At 48.0% G+C, this 16,659-nt stretch overlaps 1 protein-coding gene across 3 annotated transcripts in view; it reads right to left on the bottom strand.

The window, feature by feature from the left end:
* The window catches only part of LOC140742020 (5'-nucleotidase domain-containing protein 2-like), a 99,362-nt gene that overhangs the window by 42,148 nt on the left and 40,555 nt on the right, over positions 1–16,659 (bottom strand). For all 3 annotated transcript variants that reach the window (XM_073072699.1, XM_073072701.1, XM_073072698.1), the window contains exons 7-8: positions 10,441–10,501; positions 3,251–3,353 (exon numbers count right to left, since the gene is read on the bottom strand). In XM_073072699.1, the coding sequence (XP_072928800.1) occupies positions 3,251–3,353; positions 10,441–10,501 (164 nt within the window). The remainder of the gene's footprint in view (positions 1–3,250; positions 3,354–10,440; positions 10,502–16,659) is intronic.

Below are 16,659 nucleotides of genomic sequence, written 5' to 3' on the forward strand. Positions count from 1 at the left end.
TACGCATCAAGCTGTGTGAACCTATTGATGGTCTGGCTATAGTCCACAACCATCCTATTTTTCTGCTCAGTCCGAACAACGATCACCTGGGCCCTCCAAGGACTTGTGCTTGGCTCAATGATCCCCTCCCTGAGCAGCCGCTGCACCTCCGACTGAATGAAGGCCCTGTCCCCTGCGCTGTACCTCCTGCTTTTAGTTGCCACAGGTTTACAGTCGGGGGTCAGGTTGGCGAACAGCGGTGGGGGAGGGATCTTGAGGATGGAGAGGCTGCAAGTGGTGTCAGTAGCGCGGCTGTCGGCATGGTGCTGGGTTGGATGTGCGGGTCGGTGAGTGTGTGTGTAGTCAGTAGCAGGGTATATGACGAAGTCCCACAAAACTGGGGATTTCTGAGTGATTGGTGGGAGGGGCCCATCATACTCCATTGTCACACCTTTCAGGTGGCTCTGGAAGACGAGCCCCAATAGCACAGGGGCACACAGTTGAGGCATGACCAGTAATGCAAAGTCCCGATATTCTGTGCCCTGCACCACCAATGTCGCTACACAACCCCCCCGGATGTCTGTGGAATCCGATCCAGAAGCCATGGTGACACTCTGGCTTACCGGCCATGTCACGAGTCCGCAGCGTTGCACTGTGTCCGGGTGAATAAAACTCTCAGTGCTGCCCGTGTCAAACAGGCAGCTAGTCCTGTGCCCCTCCACCAGGATGTCCATCATTGACCTTGCGAGCTGATGTGGAGCGCTTTGGTCGAGGGTCATGGAGGCCAGAGTTGCATCGCCGTCTTGGTGACCGGTAAGCACCCGTGAGTCGGGGGCAGGGCGAGGTGGCGCCGACAAAGATGGTCACCCCCATGCCTCGCACGCGGTGGGCAGGCAAGATGGTGGTGACCAAGATGGTGACCCCCATGTCTCGCACATGGCGCTGCTCGACCCCGCTCGTGGTTTGGACTTACAGGCCTTGGCGAAGTGGCCCTTCTTTCCGCAGCTGGAGCAGGTAGCTTCTCGGGCCGGGCAGCATTTTCGGCGGTGCTTTTCGAGTCCGCAGAATTAACACTGCGTGGACTCGCAACTGGCAGCAGCCGAGGTCGACTCACCAGCGGGTTGCGGGGACTTCACGGACTCGCGACTGGCAGCAGCTGAGGTCGATTCTCCAGCGGGTTGCGGGGACTTCACGGATTCGCGACTGGCAGCAGCCAAGGCGGATTCGCCGGCGGGTTGCGGGGTCTTCACGGACTCGCGACTGGCAGCAGCTGTGGTCGATTCACCGGCGGGTTGCGGGGACTTCACGGACTCGCGACTGGCAGCAGCTGTGGTTTACTCACTGACGGGTTGCGGGGACTTCACGGACTCATGACTGGCAGCAGTCGAGGTCGATTCGCCGGCGGGTTGCGGGGACTTCACGGATTCGCGACTGGCAGCAGCCAAGGCGGATTCGCCGGCGGGTTGCGGGGACTTCACGGACTCGCGACTGGCAGCAGCCGAGGTCGATTCGCCGGCGGGTTGCGGGGACTTCACAGACTCGCGACTGGCAGCAGCCGAGGTCGATTCGCCGGCGGGTTGTGGGGTCTGCAGCGTCCATGAGGCCGGCGGGAGATCGCGCGCTTGGACAGCGTCAGCATCATGCAGAGCAGCCTCCAGCGTGTCGGCCAGCTCGATCGCCGAATGTAAGGTAAGATCGGCGTGTTCCAGCAGCCGCTGGCGCACGTACACTGACCTGATCCCCGTAACAAAGGCGTCTCTTACTAGCAGCTCCGCATGCTATTCCGCCGTCAGTCCCCTGCAATTACAGGCCCGCACGAGTGTCTGTAGGGCCCAGACAAACTCAGCGCTCGACTCTCCGGCCCGCTGCCGCCGTGTCGCTAAGCGATGTCTTGCGTAGACGGTGTTCACCGGCCGCCGGTATTGTCTTGAGAGCATCCATCGCACCCCGGTAGTCCGTTTGGTCCCTGATCATGGAGTGGTCCCTGATCATGGAGTAGACCCTTGCACTCTCTCTGGAGAGGAGAACCCTGTGGCAGGGTCGGTCACATGAATCTCCTCCAAGTACGATTCGAAGCATGCTAGCCAGAGTTCGAAAGCATCGCCGGCTTCCTGGGATTGTGGGTCGAGATATAATCGGTCTGGTCGTAAAATGCTCTCCATGTTTTAAAATTGCTGCTAATAAAATTGATGCACCATCAATAACTCTCGGAGATGGGAGGTGAACGATAGGCTTTTATTAGCAGCAAAAGGGACCACGACATCTTGGAGACGGAGGGAGGAGCAGTGCCCCAATTGCCTTTATACAGGGGTCTGTGAGAAGAGCCACAGGAGCAGTCAGCAGAGGGGCGTGTCCAGACAGGTATACATAGTTTACCACAGAAAGTTACCCTGGGCCAAAGCCTCCTTTGAGCCGAAGCCTGTCACTCACACTCTCCCCACTGGCCCACTCCCAACAATGGCCACTCAATTTGTCCATTTTGTACTTTTATTTACTCCTCTCTGCACTGCCTCTGCTGCAGCTCCTTGTTCCACCCCTTTCTTCCATCAGTTTATACCGGTCATTTCCCCTTCATCTTTCAATCCCGGTAAAGGGTCTCAACCGATAAAACAATGTCCATTTCTCTTCTAGGTGCTTCCTGACCTGTATAGAGTTCCTTGAGTATCGTGTTTTTCCAGATTTTAGCATCTGCACCTCATGTACCTCAGAACCTTAAATGTTTTAATCATGTCACCTTCATTCTAAAGGTGCAAGCCTAGTCTGTCCAACTTTCCCTTAGGTATTACATCTATCCCAGATGTCAGTCTAGTAAACCTTCTGTGAACTCCTTCTGATGCATTTACACCCTTCTAAAGGAACCAACACAGCACAAAGTACTCTGGATATGGTCTCTCTAATTTCATAAATAAATAAATGATCATCTTTATCTTTATTTTCCAGTTCTCCTGCTATAAAAGTAACATCGTTAGCTTTCCTAATTGCTTTCCACATGGTGCAATAGCCATTTGTAACTTATGCACCAGGACACCCAGAATCCCTTTCAATATTCAGGAAGTTTCAATGAGATTCCCCTCATTCTTCTAAAATCCTGTGAGCACAGGTCCATATCCATCAAGCGCTCCTCATACATTTCATTCTCGAGATCATCCGTGTAAACCTCCTCTGGACCCTCTCCAGTACTCATAATGAGCAGTTTTAAGCCCCATATTTAACAAGAAAAGGTATGCCATTCAGAAAATCTCTGACCACGTAGGTGAAAATTATTACGTACACAAAGTTGAAGGGACTATTGGTGATGAGGAAGAGCTTCTTTCCGTCATTAACCAAACGGTTAAGGACGGCATATGTTTCATCTCCATGAAGAATACAATTTTCTGCAATTAAGAGGGAAGAAAAAGAGATCGTCAGAATCAATGAGTTCCAACTGCTTCAAAAACAAAAACAGTAACAAAAATTTTGCTTGTTTCTCACACTTTAGCACTGTAGATTGTGCCACCATTTATTCTGTTTCTGATTTTGATTACATGGCCAGAACAAATGTGGGAATTGTGCAGGTCTAATTATGACAGCACTTTGCCACATCCATCAACTTTGCATCTCAGGGGTTGGTGGATGAGAAAGCAACCTCAGCAGATGAGGAAGGAAAAGAGAACACAAACAGAACAAGTGAGTAATGGAGGTTTGATGTCTTGCCTACTGCAGTTGCATTGAACAGTTCAGAATACTGCATGAAAATGACAATGCCACTGAAAATGCGGATGGTGGAGACGACGGCAAGGACATGGTAGAAAAGTGCTCATGACACATTGCAATGAAAGCACGGTTTTGCAAAGACACTGAAAGACTCAAGTACTGCAACCAGGCGAATGAAGTTCAACAATGCTAAATATTACAAATGAAATTAAATACAGCAGGGCTTATTTATCTGCAAACTTATCATAGATAGAAACTGCAGGAGCTTTACAGCCAAAAATATTTACTAGAATTAAATGACTTATTCCACTTGCGAAGAATCTTCAGATAAGTCTGTGATACTACATCTGTCTTTGTGTTGGAACAATAAGCTCAGGGTAAATCACTGGGGTACAATATTTTGCAGGGAGGGCCAGGCACTTGGAGAATTGCTCACAAGTTCTCAACAGATCAGAAGGGCTGACAATGTCAAAACAACAGGGCCACAACACTACATGGCACCCATCTGACTCAAAGGAAAATAGAGTGTGCCCTATGGGTCAGTGACAGTCTGCAATGGAGAGTGCCCTATGGGTCAGTGACAGTCTGCAATGGAGAGTGCCCTATGGGTCAGTGAGTCAGCAATGGAGAGTGCCCTATGGGTCAGTGAGTCAGCAATGGAGAGTACCCTATGGGTCAGTGACAGTCAGCAATGGAGAGTGCCCTATGGGTCAGTGACAGTCAGCAATGGAGAGTGCCCTATGGGTCAGTGACAGTCTGCAATGGAGTGTGCCCTATGGGTCAGTGACAGTCAGCAATGGAGAGTGCCCTATGGGTCAGTGAGTCAGCAATGGAGAGTACCCTATGGGTCAGTGACAGTCTGCAATGGAGAGTGCCCTATGGGTCAGTGACAGTCAGCAATGGAGAGTGCCCTATGGGTCAGTGACAGTCTGCAATGGAGTGTGCCCTATGGGTCAGTGAGTCAGCAATGGAGAGTGCCCTATGGGTCAGTGAGTCAGCAATGGAGAGTACCCTATGGGTCAGTGACAGTCTGCAATGGAGAGTGCCCTATGGGTCAGTGACAGTCAGCAATGGAGAGTGCCCTATGGGTCAGTGACAGTCTGCAATGGAGTGTGCCCTATGGGTCAGTGACAGTCAGCAATGGAGAGTGCCCTATGGGTCAGTGACAGTCTGCAATGGAGAGTGCCCTATGGGTCAGTGACAGTCTGCAACGGAGAGTGCCCTATGGGTCAGTGACAGTCAGCAATGGAGAGTGCCCTATGGGTCAGTGAGTCTGCAATGGAGAGTAACCTATGGGTCAGTGAGTCTGCAATGGAGAGTGCCCTATGGGTCAGTGACAATCTGCAATGGAGAGTGCCCTATGGGTCAGTGAGTCTGCAATGGAGAGTACCCTATGGGTCAGTGAGTCTGCAATGGAGAGTGCCCTATGGGTCAGTGACAGTCTGCAATGGAGTGTGCCCTATGGGTCAGTGACAGTCTGCAATGGAGAGTGCCCTATGGGTCAGTGACAGTCTGCAATGGAGAGTGCCCTATGGGTCAGTGAGTCTGTAATGGAGAGTGCCCTATGGGTCAGTGACAGTCTGCAATGGAGTGTGCCCTATGGGTCAGTGACAGTCAGCAATGGAGAGTGCCCTATGGGTCAGTGACAGTCTGCAATGGAGTGTGCCCTATGGGTCAGTGACAGTCAGCAATGGAGAGTGCCCTATGGGTCAGTGACAGTCTGCAATGGAGAGTGCCCAATGGGTCAGTGACAGTCTGCAATGGAGAGTGCCCTATGGGTCAGTGACAGTCTGCAATGGAGAGTGCCCTATGGGTCAGTGACAGTCTGCAATGGAGTTTGCCCTATGGGTCAGTGACAGTCAGCAATGGAGTGTGCCCTATGGGTCAGTGACAGTCAGCGATGGAGAGTGCCCTATGGGTCAGTGACAGTCTGCAATGGAGAGTGCCCTATGGGTCAGTGACAGTCTGCAATGGAGAGTGCCCTATGGGTCAGTGACAGTCTGCAATGGAGAGTGCCCTATGGGTCAGTGACAGTCTGCAATGGAGTGTGCCCTATGGGTCAGTGACAGTCAGCAATGGAGAGTGCCCTATGGGTCAGTGAGTCAGCAATGGAGAGTGCCCTATGGGTCAGTGACAGTCTGCGATGGAGTGTGCCCTATGGGTCAGTGACAGTCAGCGATGGAGAGTGCCCTATGGGTCAGTGACAGTCTGCAATGGAGAGTGCCCTATGGGTCAGTGAGTCTGCAATGGAGTGTGCCCTATGGGTCAGTGAGTCAGAAATGGAGAGTGCCCTATGGGTCAGTGACAGTCAGCAATGGAGAGTGCCCTATGGGTCAGTGACAGTCTGCAATGGCGAGTGCCCTATGGGTCAGTGACAGTCAGCAATGGAGAGTGCCCTATGGGTCAGTGAGTCTGCAATAGAGAGTGCCCTATGGGTCAGTGACAGTCAGCAATGGAGAGTGGTCTATGGGTCAGTGAGTCTGCAATGGAGTGTGCCCTATGGGTCAGTGAGTCTGCAATGGAGAGTACCCTATGGGTCAGTGACAGTCTGCGATGGAGTGTGCCCTATGGGTCAGTGACAGTCAGCGATGGAGAGTGCCCTATGGGTCAGTGAGTCTGCAATGGAGAGTGCCCTATGGGTCAGTGACAGTCTGCAATGGAGAGTGCCCTATGGGTCAGTGAGTCTGCAATGGAGAGTGCCCTATGGGTCAGTGACAGTCTGCAATGGAGAGTGCCCTATGGGTCAGTGACAGTCAGCAATGGAGAGTGCCCTATGGGTCAGTGACAGTCAGCAATGGAGAGTGCCCTATGGGTCAGTGACAGTCTGCAATGGAGAGGGCCCTATGGGTCAGTGACAGTCAGCAATAGAGAGTACCCTATGGGTCAGTGAGTCTGCAATGGAGAGTGCCCTATGGGTCAGTGACAGTCTGCAATGGAGAGTGCCCTATGGGTCAGTGACAGTCTGCAATGGAGAGTGCCCTATGGGTCAGTGACAGTCTGCAATGGAGAGTGCCCTATGGGTCAGTGACAGTCAGCAATGGAGTGTGCCCTATGGGTCAGTGACAATCTGCAATGGAGAGTGCCCTATGGGTCAGTGAGTCTGCAATGGAGAGTGCCCTATGGGTCAGTGACAGTCTGCAATGGAGAGTGCCCTATGGGTCAGTGAGTCAGCAATGGAGTGTGCCCTATGGGTCAGTGAGTCTGCAATGGAGAGTGCCCTATGGGTCAGTGACAGTCTGCAATGGAGAGTGCCCTATGGGTCAGTGACAGTCTGCAATGGAGAGTGCCCTATGGGTCAGTGAGTCTGCAATGGAGAGTGCCCTATGGGTCAGTGACAGTCTGCAATGGAGAGTGCCCTATGGGTCAGTGAGTCTGCAATGGAGAGTGCCCTATGGGTCAGTGAGTCTGCAATGGAGTGTGCCCTATGGGTCAGTGACAGTCAGCAATGGAGAGTGCCCTATGGGTCAGTGACAGTCTGCAATGGAGAGTGCCCTATGGGTCAGTGAGTCTGCAATGGAGAGTGCCCTATGGGTCAGTGAGTCTGCAATGGAGAGTGCCCTATGGGTCAGTGACAGTCTGCAATGGAGAGTGCCCTATGGGTCAGTGACAGTCAGCAATGGAGTGTGCCCTATGGGTCAGTGACAGTCAGCAATGGAGAGTGCCCTATGGGTCAGTGAGTCTGCAATAGAGAGTGCCCTATGGGTCAGTGACAGTCTGCAATGGAGAGTGCCCTATGGGTCAGTGACAATCTGCAATGGAGAGTGCCCTATGGGTCAGTGAGTCTGCAATGGAGAGTGCCCTATGGGTCAGTGACAATCTGCAATGGAGAGTGCCCTATGGGTCAGTGAGTCTGCAATGGAGAGTACCCTATGGGTCAGTGAGTCTGCAATGGAGTGTGCCCTATGGGTCAGTGACAGTCTGCAATGGAGAGTGGTCTATGGGTCAGTGAGTCTGCAATGGAGAGTGCCCTATGGGTCAGTGACAGTCTGCAATGGAGAGTGCCCTATGGGTCAGTGACAGTCTGCAATGGAGAGTGCCCTATGGGTCAGTGAGTCTGCAATGGAGAGTGCCCTATGGGTCAGTGACAGTCTGCAATGGAGAGTGCCCTATGGGTCAGTGAGTCTGCAATGGAGAGTGCCCTATGGGTCAGTGAGTCTGCAATGGAGTGTGCCCTATGGGTCAGTGACAGTCAGCAATGGAGAGTGCCCTATGGGTCAGTGACAGTCTGCAATGGAGAGTGCCCTATGGGTCAGTGACAGTCTGCAATGGAGAGTGCCCTATGGGTCAGTGAGTCAGCAATGGAGAGTGCCCTATGGGTCAGTGACAGTCAGCAATGGAGAGTGCCCTATGGGTCAGTGAGTCAGCAATGGAGAGTGCCCTATGGGTCAGTGTCAGTCAGCAATGGAGAGTGCCCTATGGGTCAGTGAGTCAGCAATGGAGTGTGCCCTATGGGTCAGTGACAGTCTGCAATGGAGTGTGCCCTATGGCTCAGTGACAGTCTGCAATGGAGAGTGCCCTATGGGTCAGTGACAGTCTGCAATGGAGAGTACCCTATGGGTCAGTGAGTCTGCAATAGAGAGTGCCCTATGGGTCAGTGAGTCAGCAATGGAGAGTGCCCTATGGGTCAGTGACAGTCAGCAATGGAGTGTGCCCTATGGGTCAGTGACAGTCTGCAATGGAGAGTGCCCTATGGGTCAGTGAGTCTGCAATGGAGAGTGCCCTATGGGTCAGTGACAGTCTGCAATGGAGAGTGCCCTATGGGTCAATGACAGTCTGCAATGGAGAGTGCCCTATGGGTCAGGGACAGTCTGCAATGGAGAGTGCCCTATGGGTCAGTGACAGTCAGCAATGGAGAGTGCCCTATGGGTCAGTGAGTCTGCAATGGAGAGTGCCCTATGGGTCAGTGAGTCTGCAATGGAGAGTGCCCTATGGGTCAGTGACAGTCTGCAATGGAGAGTGCCCTATGGGTCAGTGACAGTCTGCAATAGAGAGTGCCCTATGGGTCAGTGAGTCAGCAATGGAGAGTGCCCTATGGGTCAGTGAGTCTGCAATGGAGAGTGCCCTATGGGTCAGTGAGTCAGCAATGGAGAGTGCCCTATGGGTCAGTGAGTCTGCAATGGAGAGTGCCCTATGGGTCAGTGAGTCTGCAATGGAGAGTGCCCTATGGGTCAGTGACAGTCTGCAATGGAGAGTGCCCTATGGGTCAGTGACAGTCTGCAATAGAGAGTGCCCTATGGGTCAGTGACAGTCTGCAATGGAGAGTGCCCTATGGGTCAGTGAGTCAGCAATGGAGAGTGCCCTATGGGTCAGTGAGTCAGCAATGGAGAGTGCCCTATGGGTCAGTGACAGTCTGCAATGGATTGTGCCCTATGGGTCAGTGACAGTCAGCAATGGAGAGTGCCCTATTGGTCAGTGACAGTCTGCAATGGAGAGTGCCCTATGGGTCAGTGACAGTCTGCAATAGAGAGTGCCCTATGGGTCAGTGAGTCTGCAATGGAGAGTGCCCTATGGGTCAGTGAGTCAGCAATGGAGAGTGCCCTATGGGTCAGTGACAGTCTGCAATGGAGTGTGCCCTATGGGTCAGTGACAGTCTGCAATGGAGAGTGCCCTATGGGTCAGTGAGTCTGCAATGGAGAGTGCCCTATGGGTCAGTGACAGTCTGCAATAGAGTGTGCCCTATGGGTCAGTGAGTCAGCAATGGAGAGTGCCCTATGGGTCAGTGAGTCTGCAATGGAGAGTGCCCTATGGGTCAGTGAGTCAGCAATGGAGTGTGCCCTATGGGTCAGTGAGTCAGCAATGGAGAGTGCCCTATGGGTCAGTGACAGTCTGCAATGGAGAGTGCCCTATGGGTCAGTGACAGTCAGCAATGGAGAGTGCCCTATGGGTCAGTGACAGTCTGCAATGGAGAGTGCCCTATGGGTCAGTGACAGTCTGCAATGGAGTGTGCCCTATGGCTCAGTGACAGTCAGCAATAGAGAGTGCCCTATGGGTCAGTGAGTCTGCAATGGAGAGTGCCCTATGGGTCAGTGACAGTCTGCAATAGAGTGTGCCCTATGGGTCAGTGAGTCAGCAATGGAGAGTGCCCTATGGGTCAGTGAGTCTGCAATGGAGAGTGCCCTATGGGTCAGTGAGTCAGCAATGGAGTGTGCCCTATGGGTCAGTGAGTCAGCAATGGAGAGTGCCCTATGGGTCAGTGACAGTCTGCAATGGAGAGTGCCCTATGGGTCAGTGACAGTCAGCAATGGAGAGTGCCCTATGGGTCAGTGACAGTCAGCAATGGAGAGTGCCCTATGGGTCAGTGAGTCTGCAATGGAGAGTGCCCTATGGGTCAGTGACAGTCTGCAATGGAGAGTGCCCTATGGCTCAGTGACAGTCTGCAATAGAGTGTGCCCTATGGGTCAGTGAGTCAGCAATGGAGAGTGCCCTATGGGTCAGTGACAGTCTGCAATGGAGAGTGCCCTATGGGTCAGTGACAGTCTGCAATGGAGAGTGCCCTATGGCTCAGTGACAGTCAGCAATAGAGAGTGCCCTATGGGTCAGTGACAGTCTGCAATGGAGAGTGCCCTATGGGTCAGTGAGTCTGCAATGGAGTGTGCCCTATGGCTCAGTGACAGTCAGCAATAGAGAGTGCCCTATGGGTCAGTGACAGTCTGCAAAAGCTGATGTTCACCAGAGCAGTGGTTTATCAGTGATCACCCAAATTGAATTTGTGATAATGCTGCAACAGATTACTGGACATTTCCGGTGTAGAACTTGTCACTCACTTACCAAGGTCATTCTCAATCCACTTGTACATCATTCCTTTGATATGGACATTACTTATTGCATCCTGAAGGGGTGAAAGAAACCAAAAGCGATCTCAGTGCATGAAACAAGTATTTGATATGGACATTACTTATTGCATCCTGAAGGGGTGAAAGAAACCAAAAGCGATCTCAGTGCGTGAAACAAATATTTGTTTTTTCAAAACATGAATTCAGTGTAAAATATAGTACTGTGCAAAAGTCTTCGACTTTTTAAATACAAATTGATAGATGCTTTAAATGTTTATTTTTTGTCTTCTGCATTAGTATGTCAGTAGAAAAGAGCACATTTTAGATTACTGAACATTCATGATCCAAAAAAAATTAAATGTTAGAGACATTTTTGTATACTGTTAAACAAAGTAGCATATTAAATAATAGACCACTCTTCAAATAAAAACTTGATGACTTTGTAGGTACAGGTTTCCCCCGCTATCCGAAGGTAGAGCATTCCTATGAAACTGTTTGTAAGCCAAAATGTTGTAAAGCGAAGAAGCAATTACCACTAATTTATTTGGGAAAAATTTTTGAGCATTCCCAGACCCAAAAAATAACCTACCAAATCAAACCAAATAACACATAAAACTAAAATAACATGAACATATAGTAAAAGCAGGAATGATATGATAAATATACAGCCTATATAAAATAGAAATATTGTATGTATGGTGTAGTTTCACTTATTAAAATCGGGAAGACAGCGAGCCAAAATTGGTGTGGAGAGAAAAAAAAAAATCGGCACATACACGCAAGCACACGCAAGCACACAACTGCCCGCACAAGGCTTTACCGTCATGGCAGTCTTTCTTGGGGTATCACACATATAAAGCGGGCATCTTCTTTTTGTAAAAGCGAAAATCCTCTTTGGTTAGTGAAAACAGGTACTAATGTAGGTCTTTTGTAACAGTGAGCTGTTGTAAAGCGAACGTTGGAAAACAGGGTCACCTGTATATAGCCCTGTGCACAATTAAACAAAAGTAACAAACAGGCGATAATGATCATTGACATAATGAGTTAAATGAACTAAACTGGTGGCGAACTGAAACAGAAACCGCTGTAGAAGAAATCAAACTAGTCGAAGGATAACCAGACTAAAAAGATGAGGTTGTCGCAGTTGTGACAGTTTAACCTTCAAATCATCAATTCTTACACCACGGCAAGATTGAGCATAGCAACAAGACACAAGGTGGGTCATCCTGCATCAACAATGTCTCTCCCAAGCAGAAATTTCGTGGCAGTCAGGCGTTTCAAGAAGTGCTGTCCAAAGTCTTCTGAAGAGACACAAAGAAACAGGCAAGGTTAAGCACCAAAAATGAGGTGGTTGCTATGGAAACTGGGTGCAGCAGACGAGAGGTCTGTACATCAAACCAACATCCCTTCTAAATCGGAAATAGTCCAGCACTGCTATCAGCTCTAAATTCACAGCGAGAGCAACAGCAAAATGCGAGCGAACAGCACACAGAATATCAACATCAAACCAGGAGTCCAGGAGTGTTCAGTTTCGCTCAACAGGAGTCCACTGCAGGACACAGAGCCAGTCTTCACCGAAGTGCCCATCTGCACCAATCAAACTGCTCAAAAAACAGCAAGGATGACCAGAATCCAGAAACGCATGCAACATGAAACTTAAAGTCCCCCAAAATGAGTCCACAGCCATGAGCCTTGCTGATCAATCCTTGCAAAGTGGACCCGTAGACTCCTGTATTTGCCTCTGATGGCAGCTAGCAAGAGGGTGAGAAAGACCAGTTAAATAGCATTATCATCCTCCATTCTCATCCTTGTCAACTTCAATCTTGCTTAATGCCTCAATCAGAGAAGCAATTGAGTCGATCATTGGCTCAGGCCTCTTCTTCAGGCTGCACACCCTGTTTCCAACTTCAACATACTCCCTTGGAGACAGCAAAGTTCCGGATCACTCAATTGGCACAAAAACACACCATCAAAATATAAAACACAGGTTCCAATTGCACGCAGATTAGTAGTAGAATCCTATTTGAAGGAAGTAGTAAAAGATATAGCTTTGTGAACTGTCTGCAGGACATTGCCATTGGTCATGTTGCCTGCTTGTGCCTTCTTGTTCAGTGAAAAGAACGAAGTTTTCCAACAGATGGAATGGCCTTTACAGAGCCCTGATTTCAACAACATCGAGGCTGGCTGGGATTACCTGGAGAGACTGAAGCAAGCAAGCAAGAGAGCTAAAGACTGCAGAAGAACTCCAAGATGCAAGGAACAACCTACCAGCTGATTTTCTTATAAAACTGCATGACAGTGCACCTTAGAGAATTGATGTAGGGTGGTCACACCAAATATTGATTTGATTTAGAGTAAAATGCTGGAGGAACTCAGCAGGTCAGACAGCATCTACGGAAATGAATAAACAGTTAACGTTCCAGGCAGACATCCTTCTTCAGGACATTAATTTGATTTAGTTTTTTTTTTACTGTTAACTGCTCTTCGTAATAAATATTTTGATAGTCAGAAACTTCTCATTTCATTATTTTTGGAAGTTTGCTTTATAGAATTTTCTTTACATGTGCCCAAGATTTTTGCACAGTACTGTACTTGCATAAATTCAAAAATCCTGATGTCACTGAACTTTCAAGAACCTACCCCACCAAAAACAACAACCTATTAGGAGAACAACAACACATGCAAAATGCTGGTGGAACACAGCAGGCCAGGCAGCATCTGAAGGAAGAAGCGCTGTCGACGTCTCGGCCCGAAACGTCAACAGCGCTTCTCCTGATAGATGCTGCCTGGCCTGCTGTGTTCCACCAGCATTTTGCGTGCGTTGTTGTTTGAATTTCCAGCATCTGCAGATTTCCTCGTGTTTGAACCTATTAGGAGACTTCATTCTAAGCAAAGTCATGAAAGGAATGAACTAAGTGGTACCAAACAAGTCACTCTCACACTTAACGTCATCTTGCCAGACTATTACATTTCCAGTTACATTAGTTCATTTCCATTGACAATGAAATGGATCTATCCAAAGGGTTTCACTATATGCTTCTGAACACAAGTGTTAATTCTTTCCTAAGGCTCACAGCTGAATCTAGAAACAATGAACTGTACAGCAGAGAACAGGCCTTTTGGCCCACCACTGACTACAATCCCAAATTAAAATAATCCCATCTACCTCACATGATCCATATCTTCATATATCATGTCTGTATCTGTTTGTCTAAATGTCTCTTAAAAGTTTTTATTGTATCTGCTTCCATCACCTCCTTCCCAACTCCCAGTCCTGTTGGTAGTAAGTTCCAGCACCTACAAATCATTAAAAAACACTTTCCTTGCACATCTTCAAACGCATCCCCTCTCCTGATAAAAATGTGTCCTTTAGTATTGACATTGTCGTCCTCCAACTATCTACCCTAGGCATCATATTTTTATATTCTTCCATCAGTCTCTGATGGTCCAGAGAAAACTGTCCAAGTTTGTCCAATCTCTCCCTATAGCTAATACATTCCAATCCAGGAAATCTCTTCTGGACTCCCTCCAAAGCCCCTACGTCCTTTCTATCGAATAACTGCCAGAACTGCACACAAAACATCAAATGGGGCTAAATCAAAGTAACTTCTAGATATGCAATGCCCGGAATGATGAAGGCAAGGATGCCTTACATCGTTTATGCCACCCTAATATTACGTATATAAAGTATTTTACTTTATATTTTATATGAAATGGTTCCGGTTAATTGAGGCACATCAGGAGCAGTTTAACTTGGCCCAATTAGTCAAAGATTCATGGTAATAGTTAAAAAGGTATTAAGAAGACAAACTGTTGTTTAACGAAGTAACAAATTATGTATTTAATTGAAATATAGAACAAATTAGATCAATACTATTACAGTACTATAGAACTACTGTGTAATAGTTAATAATTAATTGGAGGAATTAATTCGTGTATGCCAGTGCATTCCTTTGACTGACTGAAAATGAAAATCAGCACACTCACCTAGTACAGGTGATGGACTGCCTTCATACAATGCTTTTGACAATTGCATCCTCCAAATCTTCACTTTCATTGTGACTTTCAAGAGGACACAGCCTCAAAATAGAGGGACGTCCTTTTAGAATAGAGATGAGGAGGAATTTCTTTAGCCAGGGAGTGGTGTATCTGTGGAATTATTTGCCACAGACAGCTGTGGAGGTCAAGCCTTGATGTATATTTAAGTCACAGGTTGATAGATTCTTGATTGGTCAGGGCACGAAGGGTTATGGGGGTTGGGGGGAGGCAGGAGATTGTGGCTGAGGGGAAAACTAGAGCAGCCATGATGAAATGATGGAGCAGACTTGATGGGCCAAATGGTCCAAATGACCCAATTTTGCTCCTATATCTTATGATTGTCAATACCATCAAATTGTTCATCATTCCTAACTTAGTTTCATATCACTCCATACACCTCTCATCCATATACCTGTCCAAGTTTTTCTTAAATGTCAAAAGAGAACCCGCATTCACCACTTCATCTGGCATCTCATTCCACACTCCCACCACTCTCTGTGTGAAGAAGCTCCCCCAATGTTCCTTTTAAACTTCTCCCCCTTCACCCTTAACCCATGTCCTCTGGGTTTTTTTTTCTCCCCTAGCCTCAGTGGAAAAAGCCTGCTTGCATTCACTCGATCTATACCCATCATAATTTTATACACCTCTATTAAATCACCCCTCATTCTCCTATGCTCCAGGGAATAAAGTCTTAACCTATTCAACCTTTCTCTGTAACTCAGTTTCTCAAGTCCCAGTAACATCCTTGTAAACCTTCTCTGCAATCTTTCAACCTTATTAATATCCTTCCTGTAATTAGGTGACCAAAACTGCACACAATACTCCAAATTTGGTCTCACTAATGTCTTATACAACCTCACCATTACATTCCAACTCTTATACACAATACTTTGATTTATAAAGGTCAACATACCTAAAGCTCTCTTTACAACCCTATCTACTTGTGACACCACTTTTAGGGAATTATGTATCTGTACTCCCAGATCCCTCTGTTCTACTGCACTCCTCAGTGTCCTACCATTTACCTTGTGTGTTCTACCTTGGCTTGACCTTCCGAAGTGCACTACCTCACACTTGTATGCATTAAACTCCATCTGCCATTTTTCAGCCCATTCCTCCAACTGGTCCAAATCCCTCTGCAAGCTTTGAAAACCTTCCTCACTGTCCACTACACCTCCAATCTTTGTATCATTAGCAAATTTGCTGATCCAATTTGCCACATTATCATCCAGATCATTGATATAGATGACAAATAACAATGGACCCAGCACTGATCCCTGTGGCACACCACTAGTCACAGGCCTCCACTCAGAGTAGCAATCCTCCACTACCACTCTCTGGCTTCTTCCATTGAGCCTATGTCTAATCCAATTTACTACCTATCCATGTATACCTAGCGACTGAATCTTCCTAACTAACCTCCCATGCGGGACCTTGTCAAAGGCCTTACTGAAGTCCATGTAGACAACATTCACTGCCTTCCCTTCATCCACTTTCCTGGTAACTTCCTTGAAAAACTCTAATAGATTGGTTAAACATGACCTACCACGCACAAAGCCATGCTGACTTTTTCTAATAAGTCCCTGTCTATCCAAATACAAGTAGATCCTATCTCTTAGTATTCCTTCCAATGATTTACCTATTAGCGATGTCAAACTTACTGGCCTATAATTTCCCGGCTTACTTTTTGAGCCTTTTTTAAACAACGGAACTACATAAGCTGCCCTCCAGTCCTCCGGCACCTGACCCGTGGACATCGACATTTCAAGTATATCTGCCAGGGCCCCTGCAATTTCAACACTAGTCTCCTTCAAGGTCCGAGGGAATACCCTGTCAGGTCCTGGGGATTTATCTACTCTGATTTGTCTCAAGACAGCAAGCACCTTCTGCTCTTTAATCTGTATAAGTTCCATGAACTCCCTACTTGTTGGCCTTGTTTCCATAGACTCCATTCCAGTTTCCTCAGTAAATACAGATGCAAAAACCCCATTTAATATCTCTCCCATTTCTTTTGGTTCCATACATAGCAGACCACTCTGATCTTCAAGAGGACCAATTTTATCCCTTACTATCCTTTTGCTCTTAACATACCTGTAGAAGCTCTTAGGATTATCCTTCACCCTGACTGCCAAAGCAACCTCATGTCTTCTTTTAGCCTTTCTGATTTCTTTCTTAA

The sequence above is a fragment of the Hemitrygon akajei genome, chromosome 19, assembly GCF_048418815.1.
Source record: "Hemitrygon akajei chromosome 19, sHemAka1.3, whole genome shotgun sequence".
Taxonomy (NCBI): Eukaryota; Metazoa; Chordata; class Chondrichthyes; order Myliobatiformes; family Dasyatidae; genus Hemitrygon; species Hemitrygon akajei.